This window comes from Aquarana catesbeiana, linkage group LG01 (genome assembly GCF_042186555.1).
Source record: "Aquarana catesbeiana isolate 2022-GZ linkage group LG01, ASM4218655v1, whole genome shotgun sequence".
Lineage (NCBI taxonomy): Eukaryota > Metazoa > Chordata > Amphibia > Anura > Ranidae > Aquarana > Aquarana catesbeiana.
The window spans coordinates 39,433,920-39,460,675 of record NC_133324.1 but is presented as its reverse complement, the minus strand read 5'-3'; the positions used below and the strand labels follow the sequence as shown (position 1 = coordinate 39,460,675).

Here is a 26,756-nt window from a genome sequence, read left to right as displayed (position 1 = left end):
GCACAAAATAAGAAGAGTTGTTCCTGGCACGATCTCCAGACTGTACACAGAGAAGCATGTTGGAACCCTACTAAAAAATACTGTATATTTGGGGTTTGCATGCACTTTAAAGTGCAATGGAAGCAATAGATAAGGAGATACAGTCATGTTTTGCAACACACTAATATTGCATCTCCAATGTTATTTCACACAAGAAGACTTTTTTTTTTTTTCAACTTCTTTTAGATGCTGGAGTCTTTGTGTGTGGACTCTTGTTTGGCTGGATACAGAAGAAAGCCAGGATCTTCAATCCACTCTTGCTGCTATGACTGTGTGCCATGTTCAGAAGGGCATATATCCAATGTGACTGGTATACCTTATTTATATACAATTTTATTTGTTAATGGTTTTTACCTTTATACTGAAAAACACAGATGTGCAAAAGCATAGTATATCATGCTCTAGTGGTGCAGGGAATAACATGTGGGATGGTGTAATACTACTTCTAGCCTACAAGTTGTTGGACTATTGAGGGAAACACTCATGTATACAGAGATAGAATTCAAACTAACTACAGACAGTTTACTGGGCTCTTGTGTTAAGATCCTAGCACTGAGATTTAGAATTTTTAGTAAAATCCATATACTACATGTAAGATATCTTTTAAAGTTGAAATGTAGCCAAACGAGGAGAATTCAGCGTCTGAGATTACACCTAGCACCGTGGCATGCGGGGATGGTTTGATGGTTGTGCCATTGATCTTGACAGAGAAGTCAGGGGAAGGGGCACGTGGGGAGGGAATATTATTATATTATACTACATATTATATTTATTTTATTAATAACAAGATAATCTACTTATTTACAGGTGTGGTGACCAACCCAAAGATATCTACCTAAATTAAAAAAAGGGGAGAAATATGCAGTTAACATTTATGGGACCTATGCAGAGTCTCCACTTGTTGGTGGACAATAGGGTAGCACCAGGAAAATATATTCAGACTAGTGTTTCTCAACATTTTTCCAGAAGCAGCACTCTTTAACCACATGCCGACCAGCACGCGATGATATATGTTGGCACAATGGCACGGCTGGGCAAATGGGCGTACAGGCACGTCGCCTTTAAGAAGCGGCACTGTGGGCAACTCGATGTCCGCCGGGTGCCCGAGATCGTGTCACGGAGCAGAAGAACGAGGAGATGCCTATGTAAACAAGGCATTTCCCCGTTCTGCCTAGTGACATGACAGAGATCACTGCTCCCTGTCATTGGGAGTAGTAATCGCTGTCATATGAGTGGTAGCCCATCCCCCTTACAGTTAGAATGACCCCCTAGGACACACTTAACCCCTTGATTGCCCCCTAGTGTTTAACCCCTTCCCTGCCAGTGTCATTTACAAAGTAATCAGTGCTTTTTTTATAGCACTGATCACTGTATAAATGACGATGGTCCCAAAATAGTTTCAAAAGTGTCCGACGTGTCCGCCATAATGTCGCAGTCATGATAAAAAACACAGATTGCCGCCATTACTAATAAAAAAAAAATTAATAATTAAAATGCTGTAAAACTATCCCCTATTTTGTAGACTCTATAACTTTTGCGCAAACCAATCAATATATGCTTATTGCAATTTTTTTTTACCAAAAATATGTAGAAGAATCCATATCGGCCTAAACTGAGAAAAAAAAACAAACTTTTTTTATTTATTTTTGGGGATATTTATTATAGCAAAAAGTAAAAAATATTGTTTTTATTCCAAAATTGTTGCTCTTTTTTCATTTATAGCGCAAAAAATAAAAACCGCAGAGGTGATCAAATACCACCAAAAGAAATCTCTATTTGTGGGGAAAAAAGGACGTCAATTTTGTTTGGGTGCAATGTTGCACGACCGCGCAATTTTCAGGTAAAGCGACGCAGTGTCGAATCGCAAAAAGTGCTCTGGTCAGGAAGGGGGTAAATCCTTCCGGGGCTGAAGTGGTTAAAAGTATGCAAAATCCAGAGGCACCCAGTCTAAAGTATAAAAAATGGAAATGTTGCATATCAATAGAAAACCTGAACCTTTGATAATGCACTCAACTACCTTGATTAATTAACTTCCCATTAAAATCCCCTCTTCACATCAAAGATCCCCCAACATGTCAGAGTACCCCGTATACATCTGAGTCCTCCCTATCTGTCAAAGCCCCCATTATATGGGGGGCGCATGCGCAGCTTCCGCGGGAACGGCTGCATGTCTGAGTAGCTCTGCTCTACACCCTTCGTTTAGCCTGCTTCCTGGGGCCAGAACACAGTGATTTTCACACCAGATATCCACATCACCCCCAGGACCAAGCTGTGCATGTCTTCAAAGAAGAGGAAAACCAAGGGGACCACACAGAAGTCTCTCACCAACTATTTTCTGCCAACACAGGAGAGATTCAGCATGTCTCAAGATGGCGCTGGCAGCCCTTCCTCACCTACATTGCAGCTCTCACAGGACTCCTCTATTCCTGCACAGGACAGTGAGTACACTTCTCCTCTCACTAAAGAGGATCTGGACAAAAGTCTGGAATCCATATACAGCAACATAGCAGCCAAATTCCAATCAGAGCTACGCAAAAGCACAAAAACCCTGACACAGGGGATAGCAGCTCTGGGGGCCCATACTGACCGCTTAGAAACAAAACATGATGAACTCAGTATAGCCCACAATGATTTATCTAGGGAACATGAGGCTCTTGCTGCATCACTTAACCAATTACAGTCTCAGGTCAAGGATCTCGACAATCAGAATCGTAGAAACAATTTGAGGATCCGGGGAGTCCTTGAATCTGTCACTGAACTTTTCCCTGCCATGCTTAAGCTGTTTCAATCACTTTTACCAGACCAGGAGGCTAACTCTTTCACCTGTGATCGCATTCACAGGGCCTTACGACCAAAACCACCCCATTATAAGCCTCCTAGGGACCTTGTGCTCTGCCTGAAGGACTTTCTGATAAAAGAAGAGATCCTGAGAGCAGCCCGCAAAATTCTCCTGCTATCTCCTTGGACAGAATACCAATACAGATTTATCCAGATATCTCTCCATTCACTCTGGATAGACAACGTAAAATGAAGGAGATCACCACAGTATTAGCTTCTGCACGCTTCGCTATAGATGAGGTTTCCCCTTTGAGCTCACCATTCCTCACAATGGTACAACATACGTGGCTACTACCATATTTGAGGGCCAAGAAATATTGGTTAAACTGGGACTCATGGAAGCGGAAGCTCTACGTCGTCCACCTTCCACACCTTACCCGTCTCTCATCTGGCATACCCCCCTCACCAAGACGTGAAAGGGGACGCATCAGACATGAAATTGGCTAAAGCTTAAACAGCTCTCTTCTCTCCTACCCACTACTGGAACCAGGATTAGACCTATTCTCTATGTTAAAACTTTACCAATAACTGACTACTAAACTTTCCATATTTGTGATGATAGAGCACCACCTAGTTACATAGTCGGTAATAAAAAGACACAAGTCCATCAAGTCCAACCTGTGTGACCTAGTGGCCTTATCTGACATCTACCATACTTATCACAGTCTATTATATTGCTTGGATAATGACTTTTATTACCTCTCAGATCAGGAGGAAAGAGGAATAAAGAGAAAATTGAGACTGTCTACCATAGACTGCTTCAGGAATCACCATGACTGCTCAACATTCCCACAGTGGCCATTTGATACTGCACCCTCAAAACCCTTTTTCTTTTTTTTTTTTTTTTTTAGGGCAACACAGAAATCTTTAAATTTTTGGTGATTTTGTTATACTTCTTTAACTCTCAACTGATTCAAATTTGTCTTTACCTGGTTCCAAAGTATAGAGGTTTATTACAATGCCTTATAACCCCCTTGTTTTTTCCTCTCTTTTTGAAACATGTCAACTGATAGTTTTAGAAACACATTCTCAGCAGGCTAGTTCAGTGGTGGTCAATGCTATGCTACCCCACTCCACTCATATCTATATTTTCCACCACAGCTCTAGATATGACACCTGAACCCATGTTATACCAGCACAAAACCCTAAGGCTGTATTCTCTCATTCTTGTTTTATACAGCTCCTTTTGGTTAGTGTTTATGTTGATTACATTATTGAAGCATATCAGATATGGTTTAGGTATTTTGAATCGTGGTGATACTTTTGATCGATGGTACTCCCTGGGATGTGCTGTCCTCATGGGGGGGATTTTTGGTAACTCCTTACTTTATCTACAACTTGCATAGGGTAAGCCTAGCAGTAATTCAACCAATCAATGGCAATCACGTGTATAACACATAATGTGCAAGGCTTTAACACACCCCATAAACGCAAAAAAAGCCTTTACATGCTACAAAAGACAGGGCGCACAAATTATATTATTACAAGAGACACGTTTTTCCTCTAATAACCATCCTATGTTTTTTCACAGAACATATAACAGGCTTTTTATACACTACACTCTTCTAGATGTAGAGGGGTAGCAATATTCTTGCATAACTCTTTCTCCTTTGAGGTTCAGCATGTTTTCAGGGACCCAGACAGAGGATTTATTCTGCTGTTGGGGTATTTTAGCCGGACGTGAACTCACGATAGCAAATGTGTACGCCCCAAATGTGACAAAAGCAATATTTTTCTCAGCCTTTTTTAAAGCCCTGGAATGGTACGCTTCACCCCATATGTTTATTGGCAGGGATTTTAACCTTGTGGCCCACCCACATTTAGACAGAAGCACCACTTCTCTATTCTCTAAAACATTCCCTAAATCACTAACTAAATCGCTACAGTCATTTCAATTGATATATTCTTGGCGATCTCATAACATTGGAGCCAAAGACCACTTTACTCTTATCCCATGATTCTTTTGCTAGACTGGATTATATCTATTGTACTCCCATTATTCTAGCCAATTCCACCAAATCTGGAATTCATCTCTGCCCATGGTCTGACTATAACATTGTAACTTTATCCACCACTCACATTGGTCTTTCAGAGACTCCATAAATGTGGCATCTCTGCTCTCTGCTCTCAGACCCAATTATTAGTCAAGAAATTTCTGACGCTATACAAGAATACTTTACCCTAAATTCTACACCAGGTATCTCCCCTGGCACATTGTGGGTGGCCCACGAGGCTGTTTTATGAGGCTGCCTTATTAAGATAGCCAAAAATAAAGAACGTTGGCAACAAATCTCTATGCTGACTAAAGAGCTCAATAAGCTACACAGAGTATAAATTGGAAACCCAACAACCACTAATAGGCAACGGATTGCTCAGAAGTGGTTAGAACTAAATACCCTGTTATCAGCTAAAGTAGAAAAATCCCTACGTTGGTCAAAAGCAAAATTTATCTTACACTGCAACTCTGCATCATCTATGTTTGCTCGCAAATGTAACCATTCATTGCATCCTCCCCAAGTATATAAACTCCGTAAACCTACAGGTAACATAGCATCACTCCCTAAGAAAGTCCTTAGCATTTTTGAAAACTTTTATTCGACTCTACTAGCCCATCCCTCGTCCTCCCCTTCGCAAGAATAGCTAACATGGTTAGCTTCCCTTCCTCTCCCAACTCTAACATCCTCCCAAGTAGACACTTTTAATGCTTCCTTTACAGAGGAAGAAATCCACAATGTAATTAAATCTTTAAAACGATCAGTTGCTCCAGGCCCAGATGGGTTTACTGCTAGTTACTACAAACACTATGCTCCTATTTTAACCCCACAGTTAACTACCATGTTTAATGGTAGTTTAATGTCCTCAATGGCAACCACTTTCCAGAAGAAATGACCTTAGCCAAAATATCCCTGCTACCAAAACCTCTCAAAGACCATTTACTCCCACAAAACTATAGACCAATATCAGTTACCAATAATGACCTCAAAATATTTGGTCAAGTTTTGGCTTATAGGCTAGCTGCTATTATTGAATCACTAACCTCTTCTGATCAATTGGGAATCATCGCTAATAGGTTCATTACCGATAACATCCACCTTTCCATGAATGTTCTTCAGGAAGCTAATTTACACACAAAACAGGTCCTGTTACTAAGCCTCAACATAAATAAAGACTTTGACAGTGTGTCTATTCTCAATGCTGAAACATATGAACTTTAAAATGAATTTCTAACAAGGGTACAAGCCCTCTATCACTCTCCATGGACGAAAATAAAATTACCAAGTTGCAATTTGGATTTCTTTACGCTGGGCAAAGGTACTCTTCAGGGATGCCCCCTCTCCTTGTTATTGTTTGCCTTGACACTAGAACCCCTGGGAATAGCTATTAAAAGACACCCAGATGTAACTGGATACCCTATTAAATCTTCCCAGTTTAAACTCTGCATGTTTGTAGACGATGTTATGCTTTTTCTGACTCAAATTTCCCTATCCAATCTATTCTCTATCTAAATTTGCCTCTATATCCGGACTCTCAGTCAATATCACTAAATCTACAGCTCTCCCAATTAATATACCAGTTACCCAGTGTGAAGCCCTCCGAGTATCCTTTCCATTCCAATGGTCTGTTGATAAAATAGAATATATTGGAATTTATGTGACACCACAGTCATCTTCCATTTTTGCTGCAAATTATCCTCAATGTGTATCTTGTCTCCGAAACTTACTTACTAGATCTGGCGTTCTTATCCGATCTCATTCCTAGGGAGAGTCAGTCATCAAAATGAATATATTACCTAAACTGTTATATCTTTTTAGAGCTCTCCCTATCACCATTCCAAAATCCTGTATTGATAACCTGCAAAGAGATGTTAATAGGTTTATTTGGCAAGATAAGCACCCTCGATTTTCTAGACATATTCTCTACAAACCCCAGTCTGCTGGTGGGCTTGGACTACCTAATCTATGGTTATATTTTCTAGTGGCTCGCTTCTCTCAAATAGCCCAATGGAATATAGCAAATTGGAAAGTTCCTTGGGTGAGATTTGAAACCAGCTCTATCCGCCCCTTTTTATCTCCCAAGTATTCTATGGTCAACCTCCATCTATAACCATAGGCTCGACTCTTTTAACACCATAGTTGCCCAACCACTAACCCTTTGGAATTGTTATAAGACCAAATTCAGTCTGGTATCCTCTGTACCTCCAAATTCATCCTTTTTAGGAGAACCTACATTTACCCCAGCTTTCAACTCTCTGGAGAGCTTTTCATGGTGGCTAACTTATTTCCTTATCACTTTAGCAGACATCCAAATAGGGGGAGCATTTACTACTTTTGACCTTTTACACACACAGAAACAAATACAGCTTCGGGAATTTTATCACTACCTATAAATTAGACATTTTTATACCTCCCATTATAACCTTTCTCCAACCTCTCCAATTACATTTTTTGAGCAGCTTTGCCATGACTCTCCCAGAGGTAAGGGCCTTATCTCAAATCTTTATAAATCTGCTATTACTTCCAATTTCACCAGTGTGCTCACTTATATGAATGGGAAGCTGACTGTGCTACACAATTTACTCCAGTGGACTGGGATATTATGCTGGTTTATTTGTGTAAATGCACCAAATCTTTAGCAATTAGAGAAACCACCTTTAAAGTATTGGCCAGGCGGTATTATACCCTCTCCAAACTCCAAGCTATGTTTCCAGGAACCTCTGACCTCTGTTTTCAGGGCTGTCCACTTATAGGATCCTTCAAACATACATTCTGGGAATGCGAACAACTCTCTTCTGTATGGAATAAGATATCCGCTATAGCCTCAGCGATATCAGGCACGCCCTTAAATCTTACAATATCAATGTGCCTTATTAGAGCTCCAATTCCAGGTGTCTTACGCAAAGAAGAGAGACTTATTCACACTGTGTGTCAAGTCAACTCTATGGGCCATTGTTCTACATTGGAAGTCCTCAACGGTCCCCCTGTCCATAATATTAGAGAGTGTTGATGGGGTTATGTTGATGGAAATGGTCCTGTATACCCTACAAGATAAGATTCACTTGTTTAATCGCAAGTGGGAGGCTTAGAATACCCTTAGGCATATTCTGTTACCTTGAAATGATATAGTACATGCTTATGTCAGCATGAGTTGAAGGATTGATGCCATTGGATATATTTTTGACTTTCAATATACTTATATTTGTACAACTGTTGTTTCATATGCCCTGCAGATTCTCAGTATGCTTATGAATTGTTGTTTGTTTTATGATTTAAACCTATATTTGTGACATATACTCATTTTTGTATATTGTCATGATAATATGTACGTAATATACCTTAATAAAAAGTTTGTAAACAAAAAAGTTCCCATTATATGTCAGAGTCCTCTCGTCATATCAGGTTCTCCCCCATCACCAAGTCTTCTTATCACAGAGCTCCTTCAAATCACAGAGGTCCCCATCATACAGTCCACCATAACACAGTACTCCCGATCACACAGCCACCTATTCACATCAAAGCTCCCAGCAGTGTAGTAGAAGGCAGAAAGTGGAGGAGGTCTGGAAGAACCAGACTCTCATCCTCTCCTGAATTATGGAGTGGCCTTGCATGCCACCTGTTCTGGATTAGCATCATGAGTTGCCATTTTTGCAGGCAGGCTGGCTGCCAACATCATAGTAACTAATGACACCATGCCTACTGCCCCAGAACATTATTGGTTGTTATGGTACAATGAGCATAATTGGTTTACCCACAAGTTCCCAGAGCTGAAAATAACAGTAAATGTGTGTACAAATGATATTATCGCTATGCGATCACATGATCACAATGTCAACAAAGTCGTCAGAAATGATTTAATTCATAACAGCTGTAATGCCTATGCTGTGATTGGCCCACAGCTGTCACATGGTACCTGTGCCAATCACAGCACCCTGCACCATGAGATTAGATGTGGCCAATCACAGTTAACACATTCATGACAGATGAAAACTTTGCTGTTATAACAGCAAAGTGTAAAAAAAATAAGCCCTGAAACCCCCCCCAAGAGTAGTACTGTATTACTATGGTGACATTGAACAACTCTGATGAAAGTATGTAGAAAAAAATTAAAACATGAAAACAAATGTTTAAAAATATAGAATTAAAAAATCGAAGAGTCAAGAAGGGGGCATGTACAGTGCGGGCGGCGAGGAGGCCGTTCCCAGTCCACTCTCTATGCCTTCCCTGATTGGTCACCTGTCATCTAGTGATGAAGAGGGGGAGGAGGAAATGGACAGCGTTGACAGCATCGGCAGTGTGGAATGTGGGCAGCGGCTTCTCCTGTCTCCTGAGTCCGAGCCGCAATCAGCTCTGAAGTGGCCTCGGAAAGAGGGGGAGGAGTCTGGCAGTGAGGAGGAGAGAGTCTTGCAAATAGACATACCTGGGGATACCGAGGGTTCAGCCAGCTCGCCGGTGACCTGGAGGAAACAAAAGATGTTAAAAGAGGCTGAGAAGGAGAGAAAAACCTAATACAAATTTATGATGGCTAGTCTTCTTTTCTTCCTGATGGCACTGATTATTGGTTCCATAAATGTGAGAAGCATTAAATCTGGACACAGGAATGCAGTCATCATGGATTATATGTGCTCCATTAAAGCCAATATAATTTGTTTACAGGAATGTGGTATTGAACATCTGAGTGGCATTAAAGAGCGGCGGAGGGGAGTTACAGTATGGGCACCAAGTAGCATTTCCAAACCAGCAGGGGTGGGGGTGCTCATTAACAATGATAATATTAAAGTGATTTCATATGAAGAAATAGTACTGGGCAGATGTTTGCCTGTCATGATTGATTTTCAAGGAACACAATTAAGAATTATTAATTGTTATGCACCAGCAGAAAAAAATGAAAGAAAAGTTTTCTTTAACACATTGAGATTGTACTTACCTGGGAGGATGGTGACAGTGGTCTCAAGCTATTTTAACTGTGTGAAAAAAAAAGATGAAAGACAGGGAGCTGGAGGTGATGGTGGTATGGATGTGACATCAGGAATGTTGAATGAGTTGGTGGGCGACTTCAGGTTGAAGGATGCCGCTGCGGAGAAAGAAGGGAGTAAAGTTACTCATACCTTTTTTTCAGATAAGGGCACTGTCTCCTTTTTCCTTTTATCTGAGTTTTTGGAAGTGGAGGATTATATGGTGGTTCCAGTTCTTTTCTCTGACCTTAGGATGATTATGTGTAAAGTGGTGTTGGGGGTAAGGGTCAAGTTTGGCCCTGGAGTGTGGAAACTGAATGTCTCAGTGCTGGAGGAAGAGGAGGTGTGCAAGCAATTTTCTATGTGTTGCTACAGAGTGATGGAAAAGAAGGGAGAATTTTCAGATGTGCTGTTCTGGTGGGACTGGGCAAAAAAACAAGTTGCTGGTTTCTTCCAGAAAATATGTAGAGCCAGAGCAAATGAGAAAAATAAAAATGATGAGAGACTTATGCAAAGATCGCATCTTTTGAATAAATTTAAGAGGTGTGGTGTGGATGTGACAAAAGAATTGGAGGAGATAAAAAAAGAGAGAAGTAAGATACTAAAAGAAAAAGGGAAGAAAATTATGTTCAATGCTAAAGTGCGTGAAATGGAGGAGAGGAAACAGTGCTCTAGATTCTTTTTTAAAAAAGTATATGCCAATAATAAAATGATGAGATCTGTGATGTTAGGAGAGGAAGAGGTGGAAGGTGTATATGGTATTCAGAAGGAGGTGCCTGAGAAAGAACTGGTGGATTATTGTGCTGTGGTGGGCAAGAGTATAGGTGAGGAGGAGGTACAAATTTAGTTTGATCCTGTGTCTGAGAAAGAAGTGGAGAAGGTGTTGGGATGCATGCAAAAAGATAAAACACCTGGAAGAGATGGCCTCCCTATGTCATCCTATGACCACACCCCCTTATGACCTTGCAGTCCCAGCATGCGCCGGGACTGTGATGTCATAGGGGGCGGGGTCACCGCCTATATAAGTCATAGCAGAGCGCACAGACAGCATTACAGTCAGAAAGAACATCGTGTCAACATCTCTGGAAGAGAAGAGGGAAGAAGACGAGCCAGACGTCTGAGTTCCTCCGCTAGCAAAAGTGCGGCAAAAGAACAGAAGATAGCGGAGGAGCCTGGCAGAAGGAAGAAGGCACCGGAGAAGAACCAGAGAGTGCGGAGACGACACTGGAGAAAGGGAGAAGAGGCCCGAGAGACCCCAAAGTCGGCAGAAGACCCCTGAAGTTGGAAGAAGACCCCCAAAGTCTGAAGAAGACCCTTGGAGCTGCCTAATAAATTCATTTTAAAACCTGTGTAGTGTGTTTTTTTTATTGACACTTTTTTTCCATAGGTGAATGGGTAGGGGTACCATGTACCCCATACTCATTCACATTGGGTGGGGGGCCGGGATCTGGGGGCCCCCTTATTAAAGGGGGCTTCTGGATTCCGATAAGCCCCCCGCCCGCAGACCCCGACAACCAATGGCCAGGGTTGTCGGGAAGAGGCCCTTGTCCTCATCAACATGGGGACAAGGTGCCACCCCCCATGCTGAGGGCATGCGGCCTGGTACGGTTCAGGAGGGGGGGCGCTCGCTTGTCCCTACCCTCTTTACTGACCGGCCAGGCTGCGTGCTCATATAAGGATCTGGTATGGATTTTGGGGGGACCCCCACACTATTTTTTTGGCATAGGGGGTTTCCCTTAAAATCCAGACCAGATCTAAGGTCCTGGAATGCCCCTGGAGGGGAAGCCATTTATTTAAAATTTGGCGTGGAGTTCCCCCTCAAGATTCATACCAAACACAGTGCCTGTCCTTGGCGGGGATCCAACTCGTGTGAACCCGGCTCGCAAGGTGTCAATCTCGTCAATAAAAGTGGCAAGATTGACACAATATCAGACAACAATACAGAAGTTGACCAAAGGGTGGTGGTAAAGAGCTGAAAAACCACGTGATTTGGTGAAAGTTGGCTGGAAAAGTCCTGTTGTCTGTATGCAAGACAAACTTTTGGCCAACGCCCTTTGTACAAAAATCCAAGGGAAAGTTTGTACAAAGTCCTATCGTGTGTATGGGGCTTAACAGTCATTCTTTTAGTTTGAAAGCTGAAAGAACCTCAGAAAAGTACATTTCTTACTTGTTTACTGTAGCTATAGAGACAATAGCCTGTTAATTGAACTGTCAATTGAATACAACAATGATATTTACCCCCATTGTATAAAACAGCATTTGTTTGAGAAATCTACTCAATCCAAAAACTGACAATATCTCTATGACCAACCAGTATTGTGTAATGTTATGTCCCATGTATCGTAAGTCTGATTAATTAAAAAAACAAACGCAACACAGTGGAGCGGAGAGTTGTGATGATGCGGATGGAACACAATGGATATGGATTTCCTGACGTAGATGTTTTTATGTCTATGCATTTTTGGCTGATGCACTATAAGGTGTTTGTGAGTGAAGGCTTGAAAGCGTACCTCATGAGTTACCTGGCCGGATGGTCACTGGTAAAATGGGGCTGGTGTGTGCAAGATCTCTCAAAGCCCACAGCCCTAGTGCCCCCCGTTTTTTATGCTAAGTTGAACCTTTTTTTCAATAAATTTAAGTTGGATGAGTTGGGAGTAGGGGCTGTTGCAAAGGTTAGCCTGGTCAAATGGCTATGGAAGGAGAAGGTTAGAGCTGATATCTTTGGTCTGGGGTCCAGACAGACAGACACATGTTGGAAGAAGTTTGCAATCAAAGGTGTGTCAACCATATATTGATGCCATTTAGTACTATCTAGGAACTAAACAAAATAAAAGGTCTTAGTGAGGTATCAATAAATGTCTTTCCTAGAAATAAACAACATATTCTAAAAAATACAAAACATATGTCCATTATTTTGTTGATTCATGAACCATATTAGGGCAGCACAGTGGTGTAGTGGGTAGCACTCTCACCTAGCAGTAAAAAGGGTCGCTGGTTCAAATACCACACCACAACACTACCCGCCTGGAGTTTGCATGTTCTACCTGTGCCTGCGTGGGTTTCCTCTAGGTGCTCAAGTTTCCTCCCACACTCCAAAGACGTATTGGTAAGTTAATTGGCTTCTGTCTAAATTGGCCCTAGTATATGAATGTGAGTTAGGGACCTTAGATTGTAAGCTCCTTGAGGGTAGGGACCAATGTGAATGTACAATGTATATGTAAAGCATTGCGTAATTTGACAGTGCTATATAAGTACCTTAAATAATAATATTACCCGCTTCAGCCCTGGAAGATTTTACCCCCTTCCTGACGAGAGCACTTTTTGCGATTCGGCACTGCATCGCTTTAACTGACAAATGTGTAGTCATGCGACGTTGCACCCACACAAAATGGATGTCCTTTTTTCCCCACAAATAGAGCTTTCTTTTGGTGGTATTTGATCACCTCTGCGATTTTTATTTTTTGTGCTATAAACAAAATAAGAGTGACAATTGTGAAAAAAACGCATTATTTTTTACTTTTTGCTATAATAAATATCCCCCCAAAATATATTAAAAAACCCAATTTTTTTTCCTCAGTTTAGGCCGATATGTATTCTTCTACATATTTTTGGTAAAAAAAAAAAAAAAATCGCAATAAGCGTATATTGATTGGTTTACGCAAAAGTTATAGCGTCTACAAAATAGGGGATAGTTTTATGGCCTTTTAATTTTTTTTATTAGTAATGGCAGCAATCTGCGATTTTTATCAGGACTGCGACATTATAGCTGACACATCGGACACTTTTGACACTATTTTGAGGCCATTTTCATTTATACAGTGATCAGTGCTATAAAAATGCACTGATTACTGTGTAAATGACACTGGCAGTGAAGAGGTTAACCACTAGGGGGCGATGAAGGGGTTAAGTGTGTCCTAGGGAGTGATTCTAACTGTGGGGGGCTTCAAGTCACATGTCAGTGATCACTGCTCCTGATGACAGGGAGTGGTGATCTCTGTCATATCACAAGACAGAATGGGGAAATGCCTTGTTTACATAGGCACTTCCCTGTTCTGCGGCTCTGTGACACAATCTCCGGGAGACCGGCAGACATCGAGTCCACCGGTCCCACGAGCACAGTTACGCTGTGCACGGTGGGCACATGTGCGCCTGCTATCCCCAGCTCTTAAATGGGACGTACAGGTACGCCCATTTGCCCACTGCTGCCATTGTGCCGACGTATATCGGCGGCCGGCAAGTGGTGAAATTAGTTCATATCAATTAATTATCCTCACATGAATTTTCATTAACCACTTTCTGCTATTCGGCACTGCGCTACATTAAATGTGGTGGGCAAATGGGCGTACCTGTACGATCATGCAACACTTTACCCAAACAAAATGTATGTCCTTTTTTCACACAAATAGAGCTTTTTATCCGTGGTATTTGATTATCACTGTTTTTATTTTTTTATTTTTTTTTAGAAACGAAAAAAGACCAACATTTTTGAAAAAAAAAAACAATATTTTCAACTTTTTGTTATAAAAAATATCCAATAAACTCTAATTCTGTTATAAATTTATGCCAAAATGTATTCTGCTACATGTCTTTGGTAAAAAAAAAATCCCAATAAGCGTATATTGATTGGTTTGCACAAAATTAATAAATGATATATATATATATATATATATATATACTATGGTATACTATATATACTGAAATTTACACAGCTGCCTATCACATTTCTTGAGGTGCTAAAATGCCAGGGCACTACAAACCCCCCCCCCCCAATTACCCCTTTTTCAAATGTAATTATCCCAAGGAATTTGCTGAGAGGCATGTTGAGCCCATGGCAATTTTATTTTTTGTCACAAGTTTTTAAAAAATGACAAAAAAATTATTTTTCTTTCTTTTTTTTTTTTTTTTTTTTTTTTTTTTTACACAAAGATGTCACTTAAATTATATATTGCTCACACATGCCATTGGTATATGTGGAATTGCAATCAAACAACTTTGCAAGCAGCCTAGAGCTAATTAATGATTTATCACCTGATATTATCAGCAGCAGGCACTTTTCACACTCCTATACTCTGTGCAAAGTACCGTATATACTCGAGTATAAGCCAAGTTTTTCAGCACATTTTTTTTGTGCTGAAAGTGCCCCCCTCCGCTTATACTCGAGTCAAGCACTTTTCTGGTGCAAAGAATGACATTTCCCAAACTGAATTTGGGGCCCCGTATCTTGGGGCCACTTGGAGCTAGGAACCTAGGAATTTGGTGTGCACACCCAGTGGAACTAGTACTGCAACATATCCAAAGCTGGGGTGTAGTGGTATATTAATAATAGTAGTAGGTGGATAGTGGTATCGTGGGTACGATATTTAATTAGTAAGTACTCTTCCGCAGCAACCCAATTCTTCCAGAGAGATGCACTTTATTGACTTTCAACACAGAACAAAGTCCAAAGTCCACAGATGACAAAAAATCCAACAGAGTATATAATTCAGCGACCCATTTCCTAGGTCTGTGTGTCCATACACAGACAAGCCTAACTTCAACTATAGACTGATTACCTTGTTATATTCACTAGACACTGAATGGCTGAGCAATTTGATTGGCCATTTCAATTTAGGACTTTGATTAGCTTCATTCTTTCAGACAGACAACAACCCCCAGCCGTAAACAGCTGTTGTCATAAACCGCCCCAATTTGCACTCCCGCATATCAACATCAACAAGTACCCTTAGATATGTGTAATTAGATTAGATTAACAGATACCACCTGAACACCCTTTCGAGCCCTTGGAATACCTACATTCCTAATCTGTATTCTTGCATATTAATATCAAGTCCCCCTGATATATTAGCCCCCCAGGAGGGAGCCTCCGCTAGGCCAACCCAAAACACTCCTTGATCCCATTGTTACTCCCTCAAGTCTAATTACCATCAATAAATACTTCTTCTATGGTCCTTTAAACAATGTACCCTTTGAAATGTTCAATTAGGTTAATAGCCCATACCTCACACCCCTAGGTAGACTTGCATTAGACTAACACATCAAAGGGTCTTCAGCTGTTATATTAAAACTGAGTTGGCTTGGACAAATCGACCATTGTCAACTCAATTCTGGCCTGGTTAATATTGACTGTATGTGTACATATATATAATAATGTCCCACATAAATCGGTGAACATATTACAACATATACAACATGGGGTTCCTAGCATCAAGTGGCCCCAAGATATGGGGTCCCAAAGTCGGTTCGGAAAATGTCATTCTCTGCTGCAGAAAAGTGCTTGGCATTTTCGAAACCGACTTTGGGGCTCCGTATCTCGGGGCCACTTTGTGCTAGGAAGATTAAAGTTGGTATGCAAACCCAGTGGATCTAGCACTACAACATATCCAAAGCTGGGGTTCCTAGCACTAAGTGGCCCCGAGATATGGGGCCCCAAAATCGGTTAGGAAAATGTCATTCTCTGCTGCAGAAAAGTGCTTGACATTTTCTGAACCGAATTTGGGGCCCCTTATCTCAGGGCCACTTGGTTCTAGGAACCCCAACTGGATATGTTGTAGTGCTAGTTCCATTGGGTTTGCACACCAAATTTGGGGTTCCTAGCACCAGGTGACCCCGAGATACGGGGCCCCAAATTTGGTCAACTGTGTCCATCTGCAGCAATGTCATTTCGGGACCCTTTGGGTCCAGAGTCCCCACATTTTGGCTGCAGCTAGGGGACATCTAGGAACCCTTAACTACCAAGTTTGAAGTTCGGGGGACCTATGGCTACAAATGGGCACAGTGAGGCTGCAAATGGGCATTGTTGACCCTCTTTTCCACTTACAGTAGCTGCACATTTCTCACCCTCGGTTTATACTCGAGTCAATAAGTTTTCACAGTTTTTTGTGGTAAAATTAGGTGCCTCGGCTTATATTCGGGTCAACTTATACTCGAGTATATGCGGTAATTACAATTCAATCAATGTGCTGCGCTTTCTAAACCAACTATAAGCCTAAGTTCACACAACTCGCACAATTTTATACCTGTGTGTCAGTCCGACTTTATGGGGCGATTTCAGAGACATCTGCGGGTTCCTGCACAGATGTCTATTGAAATTGCACCTGAAGTCGCCAAAAGTTATACAGGAACTCATTTTGGGAATCGATTCGGATGGTGCTAGAGTTGCCACCTCATCCCTTTAAACCCGAACACCTTTGAATTACACAGATTCTGAGGCTGATTAAATGCAGATAAGGCACCAAGTGAGTTTAATTACCACCTTAATCAGTCTCAGAACCCGTGTAATTAATGTGTCTTTGGGTTTAAAGGGATGAGGTGGCAACTATAGCCATTGTCAGCAATAGCAGCTGATTTTGCATGCAATTTGACATGCCAAATCACATTAATGTGAACCTAGGCTCAGGCTGGGTTCACACTATTGCCAATTGGATGCAGGTTTCCCCACATCCAATTAGCATGACAGGAGAGTGGAGCCGGTTCAGACATCTCTGAGGCAGCCGCGGAGCACACAGTAGAAGAGTCCTGTGCGTCTTTGTCTCTGTTTCAGGTCCAAATTCAGCCAAAAATTTGTACGAATTAAAATGGTGAACGGGGACGCAAAGGACCCCCTGCCGTGCCCCCCAACAGCACATAGTGTGAACCCAGCCTGAAACCTCCTTCTAAACAGATACTACAGGGTTGATTTACTAAAACTTTACAGTACAGAATCTGGTGCTGCTCTGCATAGAAACCAATCAGCATCCAGGTTTTATTGTCAAAGCTTCATTGAACAAGCTGAAGTTAGTAGCTGATTGGTTACTATTCACAGCTCCACCAGATTCTGTGTACCAGTTTTATTAAATCTCTCCATATGTATCACTCTATAATGCACATATCACATCAAGTGCGCATTAAGTGCTTATGTAATAAATCTGTGTGTGCAAATAACAAAACAAAACAAATAAATAAAATATATATATAAAAAAATTATATATATATATATATATATATATATATATATATACACACAATATTGTCAACTTCTTATCTCACATTAAATCACAAAAATCCCAATATTAGTGTTCATAAATAAAGTGCCAAGTGAGTATACAGTAACTCAAAAAAGTGAGTACACCCCTCACATTTTTGTAAATATTTTATTATATCTTTTACATGACAACACTGAAGAAATGACACTACAATGTAAAGTAGTGAGTGTACAGCTTGTATAACAGTGTAAATTTGCTGTCCTCTCAAAATAACTCAACAGACAACCATTAACCACTTAAGGACCGGAAGGATTTGCCCCCTTCATGACCGGGCCATTCTTTGCAATCAGGCACTGCGTTGCTTTAACTGACAATTGCGCGGTCGTGCGACGTTGTACCCAAATAAAATGTATGTCCTTTATTTCCCACAAATAGAGCTTTCTTTTGGTGGTATTTGATCACCTCTGTGTTTTTTATTTTTTGGGCTATAAACAAAAAAAGAGCGACAATTTTGAAAAAAAAAAAAAACAATATTTTTTAACTTTTTGCTATAATAACTTTAAAAAAAAATGTAAAAAAAACACATTTCTTCCTCAGTTTAGGCCGATATGTATTCTGCTACATATTTTTGGTAAAAAAAAATCACAATAAGCGTATATTGATTGGTTTGCGCAAAAGTTATAGCGTCTACAAACTATGGGATAAATTTATGGCATTTTTATTATTATTCTTTTTTACTAGTAAGGCGGCGATCTGCGATTTTTAGTGGGACTGCAACATTGCGGCGGATAAATCGGACACTTTTGACACTTTTTTGGGACCAGTGACATTTATACAGCGATCAGAGCTAAAAATAGCCACTGATTACTGTATAAATGTCACTGGCAGGTAAGGGGTTAACACTATGAGGCGATCAAGGGGTTAAGTGTGTTCCCTGGAAAGTGTTGCTAACTGTATGGGACTGGGCTGACTGGAGGAGGAGACAGATCGCTGTTCCTAATTACCAGGAACAGACAATCTGTCTCTCCTCCCCTGACAGAATGGGGATCTGTTTGTTTACACTGACAGATCCCCATTCTGCCTGTCTCTGGAGCAATCACGGGTGGCCGGTGGAAAAATCCCAGTGTACACACACTGCGTACAATGACGGTGATTCCTGCAGGGTTTTTTTTTTCATATTTATGGCTTTAATTTTATTTAATGATATGGATGGACTTGATTTGTTTTCCAACATTTAACAACATTTTTTGTTTTCACAACTCCCATCCCATTCCTTTTCCTCCTCTCCTTGCTGAATTGTTACTTGAAGTGCCATATGTTTTGAATTTTTTTTTTTTCTCCAAAAGGTTCCCTTTTGTTCACTTGCAGCTCGCACATATATTTCATTGTACTTATATTTATCCATCCTGAGCCGTACCAGGCCGCATGACCTCAACATGAGGGGTGGGTGCTTTGGGGGCGCACTGCGGCCCCCCCACTCAAAAGCACCTTGTCCCCATGTTGATGAGGACAAGGGCCTCTTCCCAACAACCCTGGCCGTTGGTTGTTGGGGTCTGTGGCCGGGGGGCTTATCGGAATCCAGGAGCCCCCATTAATAAGGGGGCCCCCAGATCCTGGCCCCCCCCACCCTATGTGAATGAGTATGGGGTACATCGTATCCCTACCTATTCACCTAGGAAAAAAGTGTCAATATGACGCCACAATCCCGGGGCATGCTGGGACTGTGACGTCATAAGGGGGCGTGGTCATCGGATGACATCACCCGGTGACCCCGCCTCATGCCTATATAAGTCATTACGGAGCGCTTACACAGCATTACATCGAGAGAAAGCGTCATGTCAACATCGGAAGAAAAGAAGAGGGAAGAAGATGATGCAGAAGTCCGGGCCACCGCTAGCAAAAGAGCGGCAGAAGATAGCGGAGGAGCCAGCACTAGAACCGGACACCAGGAGAAGAGGCCAGAGAGAGTGGAGAAGAACCGGACACTGGGAGAAGACGCCAGAGAGACCCCCGAAGTCGGAAGAAGACCCCCGGAGTCGGAAGAAGACCCCGGAGCTGCCTAATAAATTACTTTAAAAACCTGTGTAGTGTGTTTTTTTATTGACACTTTTTTCCCTAGGTGTACCCCCGATGTACCCCCTACTCATTCACATAGGGTGGGGGGCCGGGATCTAGGGGCCCCCTTATTAAAGGTGGCTCCCAGATTCCGATAAGCCCCCCCGCCTGCAGACCCTGACAACCAATGGCCAGGGTTGTCGGGAAGAGGCCCTTGTCCTCATCAACATGGGGACAAAGTGCTTTGGGGTGGGGGGAGAAGCAGGGCGCCCCCTCCCCCAATGCACCCACCCCCCATGTTGAGGGCATGCGGCCTGGTATGGCTCAGGAGGGGGGGTGCTCGCTCGTCCCCACCCCCTTTCCTGACTGGCCGGGCTGCGTGCTCGGATAAGGGTCTGGTATGGATCTTGGGGGGACCCCCACACCGTTTTTTTGGCATAGGGGTTCCCCTTAAGATCCATACCAGACCTAAGGGCCTGGTATGCCCCTGGAGGGGAACCCATGCCTTTTTTTATTTAAAATTTGGTGTGGAGTTCCCCCTCAAGATTCATACCAAACACTGCCTGGCATTGGCGGGGATCCAAGTCAGATCCCCGCACCAGTGTGAACCAGGCTCGCAAGGTGTCAATCTCACCGATAATAGCGGTGAGATTGACACAATATCAGACAACAATACAGAAATTGACCAAAGGGTGGTGGTAAAGAGCTGAAAAACCACATTATTTGGTGAAAGTTGGCTGGAAAACTTATGGCCAACGCCCTTTGTACAAAAATCCACAGGAAAGTTTGTACAAAGTCCTATCGTGTGTATGGGGCTTTACATGCTATATTCTCAAAAGGAAAAATATATTAAAAAAACAAAAAAAATTTTTAAATTGTCCAATTTAAATTGTTGTGCATATGGTCACCACCCCTGCGCAATCCTTAAAAGTGCTCATCTACTACAACAAGTGATAATACCCCACTCGTGCTCCCCTTCTGGATGTGCTCTCATCTCTATGCCAGTGACCTCACAATTAAGTTTGATCAGTGCTCGCTTTTTAGTCACCAGCGGACTAATGAGTAAGGATGTTCTGTCTCCATTTAATCCTCTTTGGCTGTGTTAATGTCTCTTACCACAGGATTCATGTATGCAAGAAACAATACTCCTATAGTGCTTATATCATTTAAAACCAACACTTTATTAAAATGTCAACAAATCACTACTCACATATTCAGGGTGCTTGTAGTGCACCACTCTGACCTCGCTTGAAAAACCAATGCAGTATGTTGTCTCTGTGACACCAGCTGCTCGTCTTCAATTTCTTCCATAGGGTGCACTCACAGTACCGTCCTCCTTGTCCCTCCCCTATGTGTTATTCTACAGGGTCATGTGCATTCCTCAGGGGGATTACACCCAAAAACACATTTTTCTGATTCTCCTGAGTATGGGGATACCACATGTGTGAGACTTTTTGGAGCCTAGTCAGTTGCTGAAAACCAATTACCACCTTCAGGCTTTCAAAGGACGCTAATCATTTAATTTCCTCACTACCTATCACAGTTTCGGATGCCCTGAAATGCCAAGATAGCACTACCCCCCCCCCCAATAACCCCTATTTGGAAAGAAGACACCCAAAGCTTTTTGCTGAGAGGCATGTTGAGCCCATGGAATATTTTATTTTTTACCACCAGTTCCTGGAAAATGACAAAAAAAGTTTATGTTCTTACCCAAAGTTGTCACCTAAATTGTATATTGCTCACACATGCCATGGATATATGTGGAATTACATCCCAAAATACATTCCGCTGCTTATCCTGAGTACGGGGATACCACATGTGTGAGACTTTTTGGGAGCCTAGCCGCATTCAGGTGCAAAAAAACAATGACTGCCTTCAGGCTTTCAAAAGGCGCAATTTTGCTCATTTCACTTCCTCACTACCTATCACAGCTTTGGAAGCCCTGAAATGCCAAGATAGCACTACCCCCTCCCCCCAAATGACCCCATTTCTGAAAGTAGATACCCCAAAGATATCGATAAGAGGCACGGTAAGTATTTTGCAGATCTCAATTTTCAAGGTTTTGAAAATTAAAAAAAGAAAAGAAAAAATAAATTGTCTTTTTCATTTTACAAAAAATTGTGGCAACAAATGAGATCTGCAAAATACTCACCATGCCTCTTAGCAAATACCTTGTGTCTACTTTCCAAAAATAGGTCACTTGAGGGGTGTTTTTTACTATCCTGTCATTTAAGGGCCCCCAAAACTGCGATAGGTAGTCAGGAAGTGTAATGAGGAAATATGCTCTTTAAAAGCTTGAACATGCTTATTGGATTTTGGGGTCCTGTACATGGACAGGCTGCCAAAAAGTCTCTCACATTTGGTATTCCCATACTCAGTAAAAGTAGCGGAATGTGTTTTGTGGTGTAGTTTCACATATACACATGGCATGTATGAGAAATATCTTATTAAATTGACAACTTTGATAAAAAAAAATTTCCGAAAACATGTGGCAAAATCTCCCATGCACTCACCATGCCTCTCAGCAAATAGCATGGGGTGTCTACTTTCCAAAAAAGGGTCATTTGGGGGGTATTTTGTGCTATTCTGGCATTTCAAGGCTTCTGAAACTGTGATAGGTAGTCAAGAAGTGTAATGAGGAAATAACGCCCGTTAAAAGCCTGAGGGTACTTATTGGATTTTGGGGTCTGGCACATGCCTAGACATCCAAAAAGCCACTCACATGTGGTATCCCCATACTCAGGAGAAGTAGCAGAATGTGTTTTGTGGTGTAATTCCAGATATACACATGAAAGCCATGATAGGTTTTCATTCAAATTGTCTGGCAAAGAACACATTTGGTTTGGAGGTGATAAATTGTTTGGCATATAAATTGCTTTGATCCATAATCGATTTATACAGATCTTCAGTGAAAAACAGCTCAAGAAAATCAAGGGGAGTTAAATTTGCTGTTTCCACCTGAATTTTGGGTTGGGCAGTGAATGGGAGAAGTACAGGTGCTGCAGAATCTGTGGGCTGCCAATCAGGATTTCCAAGCACCCCATGAAGGACTCTATAGGCTCTAAGTCACATTGGCAAATGCATTTCAAGGTTTCCTTATTCTTCAGAGCCTTGTTTGGATGTCTCTTATGCTGCGTACACACGATCGGACTTTCCGCCAACAAAACCGTGGGTTTTTTTCCGAAGGATGTGGGCTCAAACTTGTCTTGCGTACACGCGGTCACACAAATGTTGGCCAACAATTCCGAATGTGAGAACGCGGTGATGTACAACATGTACGACGAGCCGAGAAAAAGGAAGTTCAATAGCCAGTGTGGCTCCTTCTGCTTGATTCCGAGCATGCGTGAACTTTTGTGCAACGGACTTGTGTACACAAGATCGGACTTTCCGACAACAAGTTTTGTTGGTGGAAAATTTGAGAACCTGCTCTCAAACATTTGTTGGTGGAAAGTCCCACAGAAAATGTTCGATGGAGCATACGCACGGTCAGATTTTCCGACAACAAGCTCACATCCAACATTTCCCGTTGGAAAGTCCGACCGTGTGTACGCGGCATCAGTGTTGACGAGGAACTTTTCAGTCAGGATCAGTGCTTTCTCTGTTACGTGTTGCTGTATATACCGTATTTATCGGCGTATAACACGCACCGGCGTATAACACGCACCCCAATTTAGGAGGGAATTTTAAGGAAAAAAAAACTTTTAGGAGGGAAGTTGAAGGGAAAAAAACTTACATTTAAATGCCCATCATTGCAGCCTTTTCAGTGCAGCCTTGCCCCAGTGCAGCCTTGCCAGTGCAGCCATGTCAGTGCAGCCATGTCAGTGCAGCCTTGTCAGTGCAGCCTTGTCAGTGCAGCCTTCCCCAGTGCAGCCATGTCAGTGCAGCCATGTCAGTGCAGCCTTGTCAGTGCAGCCTTGTCAGTGCAGCCTTCCCCAGTGTCCATTGCAGCCTTGTCCCAGTGCAGCCTTGCCCCAGTGCAGCTTTGCCCCAGTGCAGCTTTGCCCCAGTCCAGCCTTGCCCCAGTGCAGCCTTGCAGCTCGCTGAGCTTCAAAATCGCCGACCGCGATTTGAAAATAGCGCCGCAGGCAACGAAATACACAGAGCCGGTCCTCGGCTCTTCTTGGCGGCTCTCGTTCACTTTCGGCTCCACTCGGGATGGGCGTGACGGTGAGCGGAGCTATCCGAACCTAGCCGAGTACACTCAGCTAGGTTCGGGCGGCGCTCGAGTGAAGCCGAAAGTGGCCGAGAAGAGCCGAGGACCGGCACTGTGTATTTCGGTGCCGGCGGCGCCATTTTCAAATCGCGGTCAGCGATTTTTTAGGTCTGACAGCGGGGGATCGCAGGGGATCGGCGTATAACACGCACCCACGATTTTCCCCTGATTTTAAGGGGAAAAAAGTGTGTGTAATACGCCGATAAATACGGTAGCTTCCTTGTTCAACAAAGAAGCTATATACAGCAGCACTAAACAGAGAAGGCACTGATCCTGACTGAAAAGTTCCTCGTCAACACTAAGAGACATCCAAACTAGGCTCTGAAGAAGAGGGAAACCTTGAAACACGTTAACCAATGTGACTACAAGTGTTGTGGATTTTCGCATATGGATTTAAGCAGATGATTTTATGATAATTCTATGACACAAGTACTGGTTTGTAAGTATATTTACCTCCATTTTTATTGAATAAAACATGTATTGAGGATAATGCGCTAGGCCTATGCACCCTCTACCTCAACCACAAATCATTGGCCTGAACCTGATGACAGATTGGTTCTGGATCTAATCGAAGGACCGCCAAGCTGGCGGGCATGCGTGCCCCCTTCCTTGGACTGCAGATCATGTATCCAGTACGTGATCCAGCACAGCGTTGCCACCTTGCCGCCATACGAGTAAGTGACACAGTCGGCAAGCGGTTACATTTATATAATATTTATATTATTTTTATTATATTTTATTTCTCATACAGCTTTGATGGAAATTCTGTTGCTAGCTGTGATGCAACACAAGACAATTTGTTTTCTCAGAAGCTCTGACCCCGATGCTCATTGTGTTTGTATTGTTCTTCCTGCAGACAGTGAAAACTGCATGAAATGTCCTGATGATGAATGGCCAAATGAGAAGAAGGATCGGTGTGTTCCAAAATTTGTGGACTTTCTCTCCTACACGGATGATCCCATTGTTGCAATATTTTCAGCTGTCTCCATCCTCTGTTGTCTTCTGGCTGGTTTAATATTGGGGGTATTTATACATTACCAGGACACCCCCATTGTTAAAGCTAATAACCAGAACCTGAGCTATCTTCTCCTGGTCTCCATCATGCTGAGCTTCCTCTGTGTCTTCTTGTTCCTTGGCCATCCAGTAGATGTGACCTGCATGTTGCGTGTAACCTCTTTTGGTGTCATCTTCTCAGTCGCTGTCTCTTCTCTGCTTGCCAAAAGTATCATGGTGTGTATTGCTTTTAAAGCCACCAAACCTGGGAGTCCCTGGAGGAAATGGATGGGAGCCACACTGCCCAATTTTATCATGTGTGTCTTCTCACTGGTTCAAGTCATAATCTGTGTCACTTGGTTGTCTATTTCTCCCCCCTTCCAGGATCGGGACACTCACTCTTATCAGGGGAAGATCATCATTCAGTGTAATGAGGGTTCGGTTATCGGCTTCTACTCTGTTCTGGGATATATGGGGCTTCTGGCAGCTGTGAGTTTCATTGTAGCTTTTTTAGCCAGGACATTGCCAGACATTTTTAATGAGGCCAAGTACATCACCTTCAGCATGCTGGTGTTCTGCAGTGTCTGGATTGCCATGATTCCGGCCTATCTGAGCACCAGAGGGAAATACATGGTGGCTGTGGAGGTTTTTGCAATAATAACCTCAAGTATTGGACTTCTGGGCTGTATATTTTTCCCAAAATGTTGCATAATTCTGTTCAGACCGGACCTGAATACAAAAATAGTTATCCGCTAATATATATGGAGCAAACACTGGGTTACCAATAGTTATAGCATTATTCTATTATTACCTCTATTATGGTTATTTTTCTACTTTGCTAGTGTATTAAGAATGAACACTGTTAAATTTGTTACTTACCTCTCCTTTAATTTTTGCTCTGGACACCACTGGTATCAGACACTTTGGGTTGTTGGAAATCTTGTCTACTGTTGGATGTAGTGGTTCCTCCCACCAGCCATTACATCACTACAGAACAATGTAGTCACTTAGTGAGGATGAACAACAGTGGCCAGAGGGGAACAAAGTATCCAAAACACCATAAACTGATATCAGTGACACCTATCACTCTTCAAGAGAGGGAAGATTTCACTCACCACCTTCCAGAAAAAATATATATTACACATGTTATTTTATAAGCTGATTGTAATGTAATTATTTTAGTGTCAGGGTCACTTTAATTATATTGTATGTAGACGATTCTGTCTAAATTAATAAACACATTTTGTTGGTGTATTCAAAATTCATTTTTAATATTAGTTAAAGTTGATGACTAGGGATGAGCCGAACGCCCCCTGGTTCGGTTCGCACCAGAACATGCGAACAAGCAAAACATTTGTGCAAACACCGTTAAAGTCTATGGGACACGAGCATGAACAATCAAAAGTGCTAATTTTAAAGGCTTATATGCAAGTTATTGCCATACCAATATACCATATACCAATGTATATGGGGACCCGGTGTCCTAACCCAGGGGACATGTATCAATGCAAAAAAAGTTTTAAAAACAGCCTTTTTTTCAGGAGCAGTGATATTAATAATGCTTAAAGTGAAACAATAAAAATTAAATATTCCTTTAAATATTGTGCCTGGGGGGTCTCCTTAGTCTGCCTGTAAAGTAACACATCTTCCCCATGTTCATAACAGTACCACAGCAATATGACATTTCTAAAGGAAAAAATGTCATTTA

The 26,756-nt window shown here is 42.0% G+C and overlaps 1 protein-coding gene across 1 annotated transcript in view; it reads left to right on the top strand.

Annotated features, from left to right (window-relative positions):
• Positions 1-25,804, top strand: part of LOC141140741 (vomeronasal type-2 receptor 26-like) — a 193,385-nt gene extending 167,581 nt beyond the window's left edge. Inside the window, exons 5-6 of the mRNA XM_073628243.1 lie at positions 226-349; positions 24,912-25,804. Of these exons, the coding sequence (XP_073484344.1) occupies positions 226-349; positions 24,912-25,804 (1,017 nt within the window). The remainder of the gene's footprint in view (positions 1-225; positions 350-24,911) is intronic.
• The last annotated feature ends 952 nt before the right edge of the window (positions 25,805-26,756 follow it).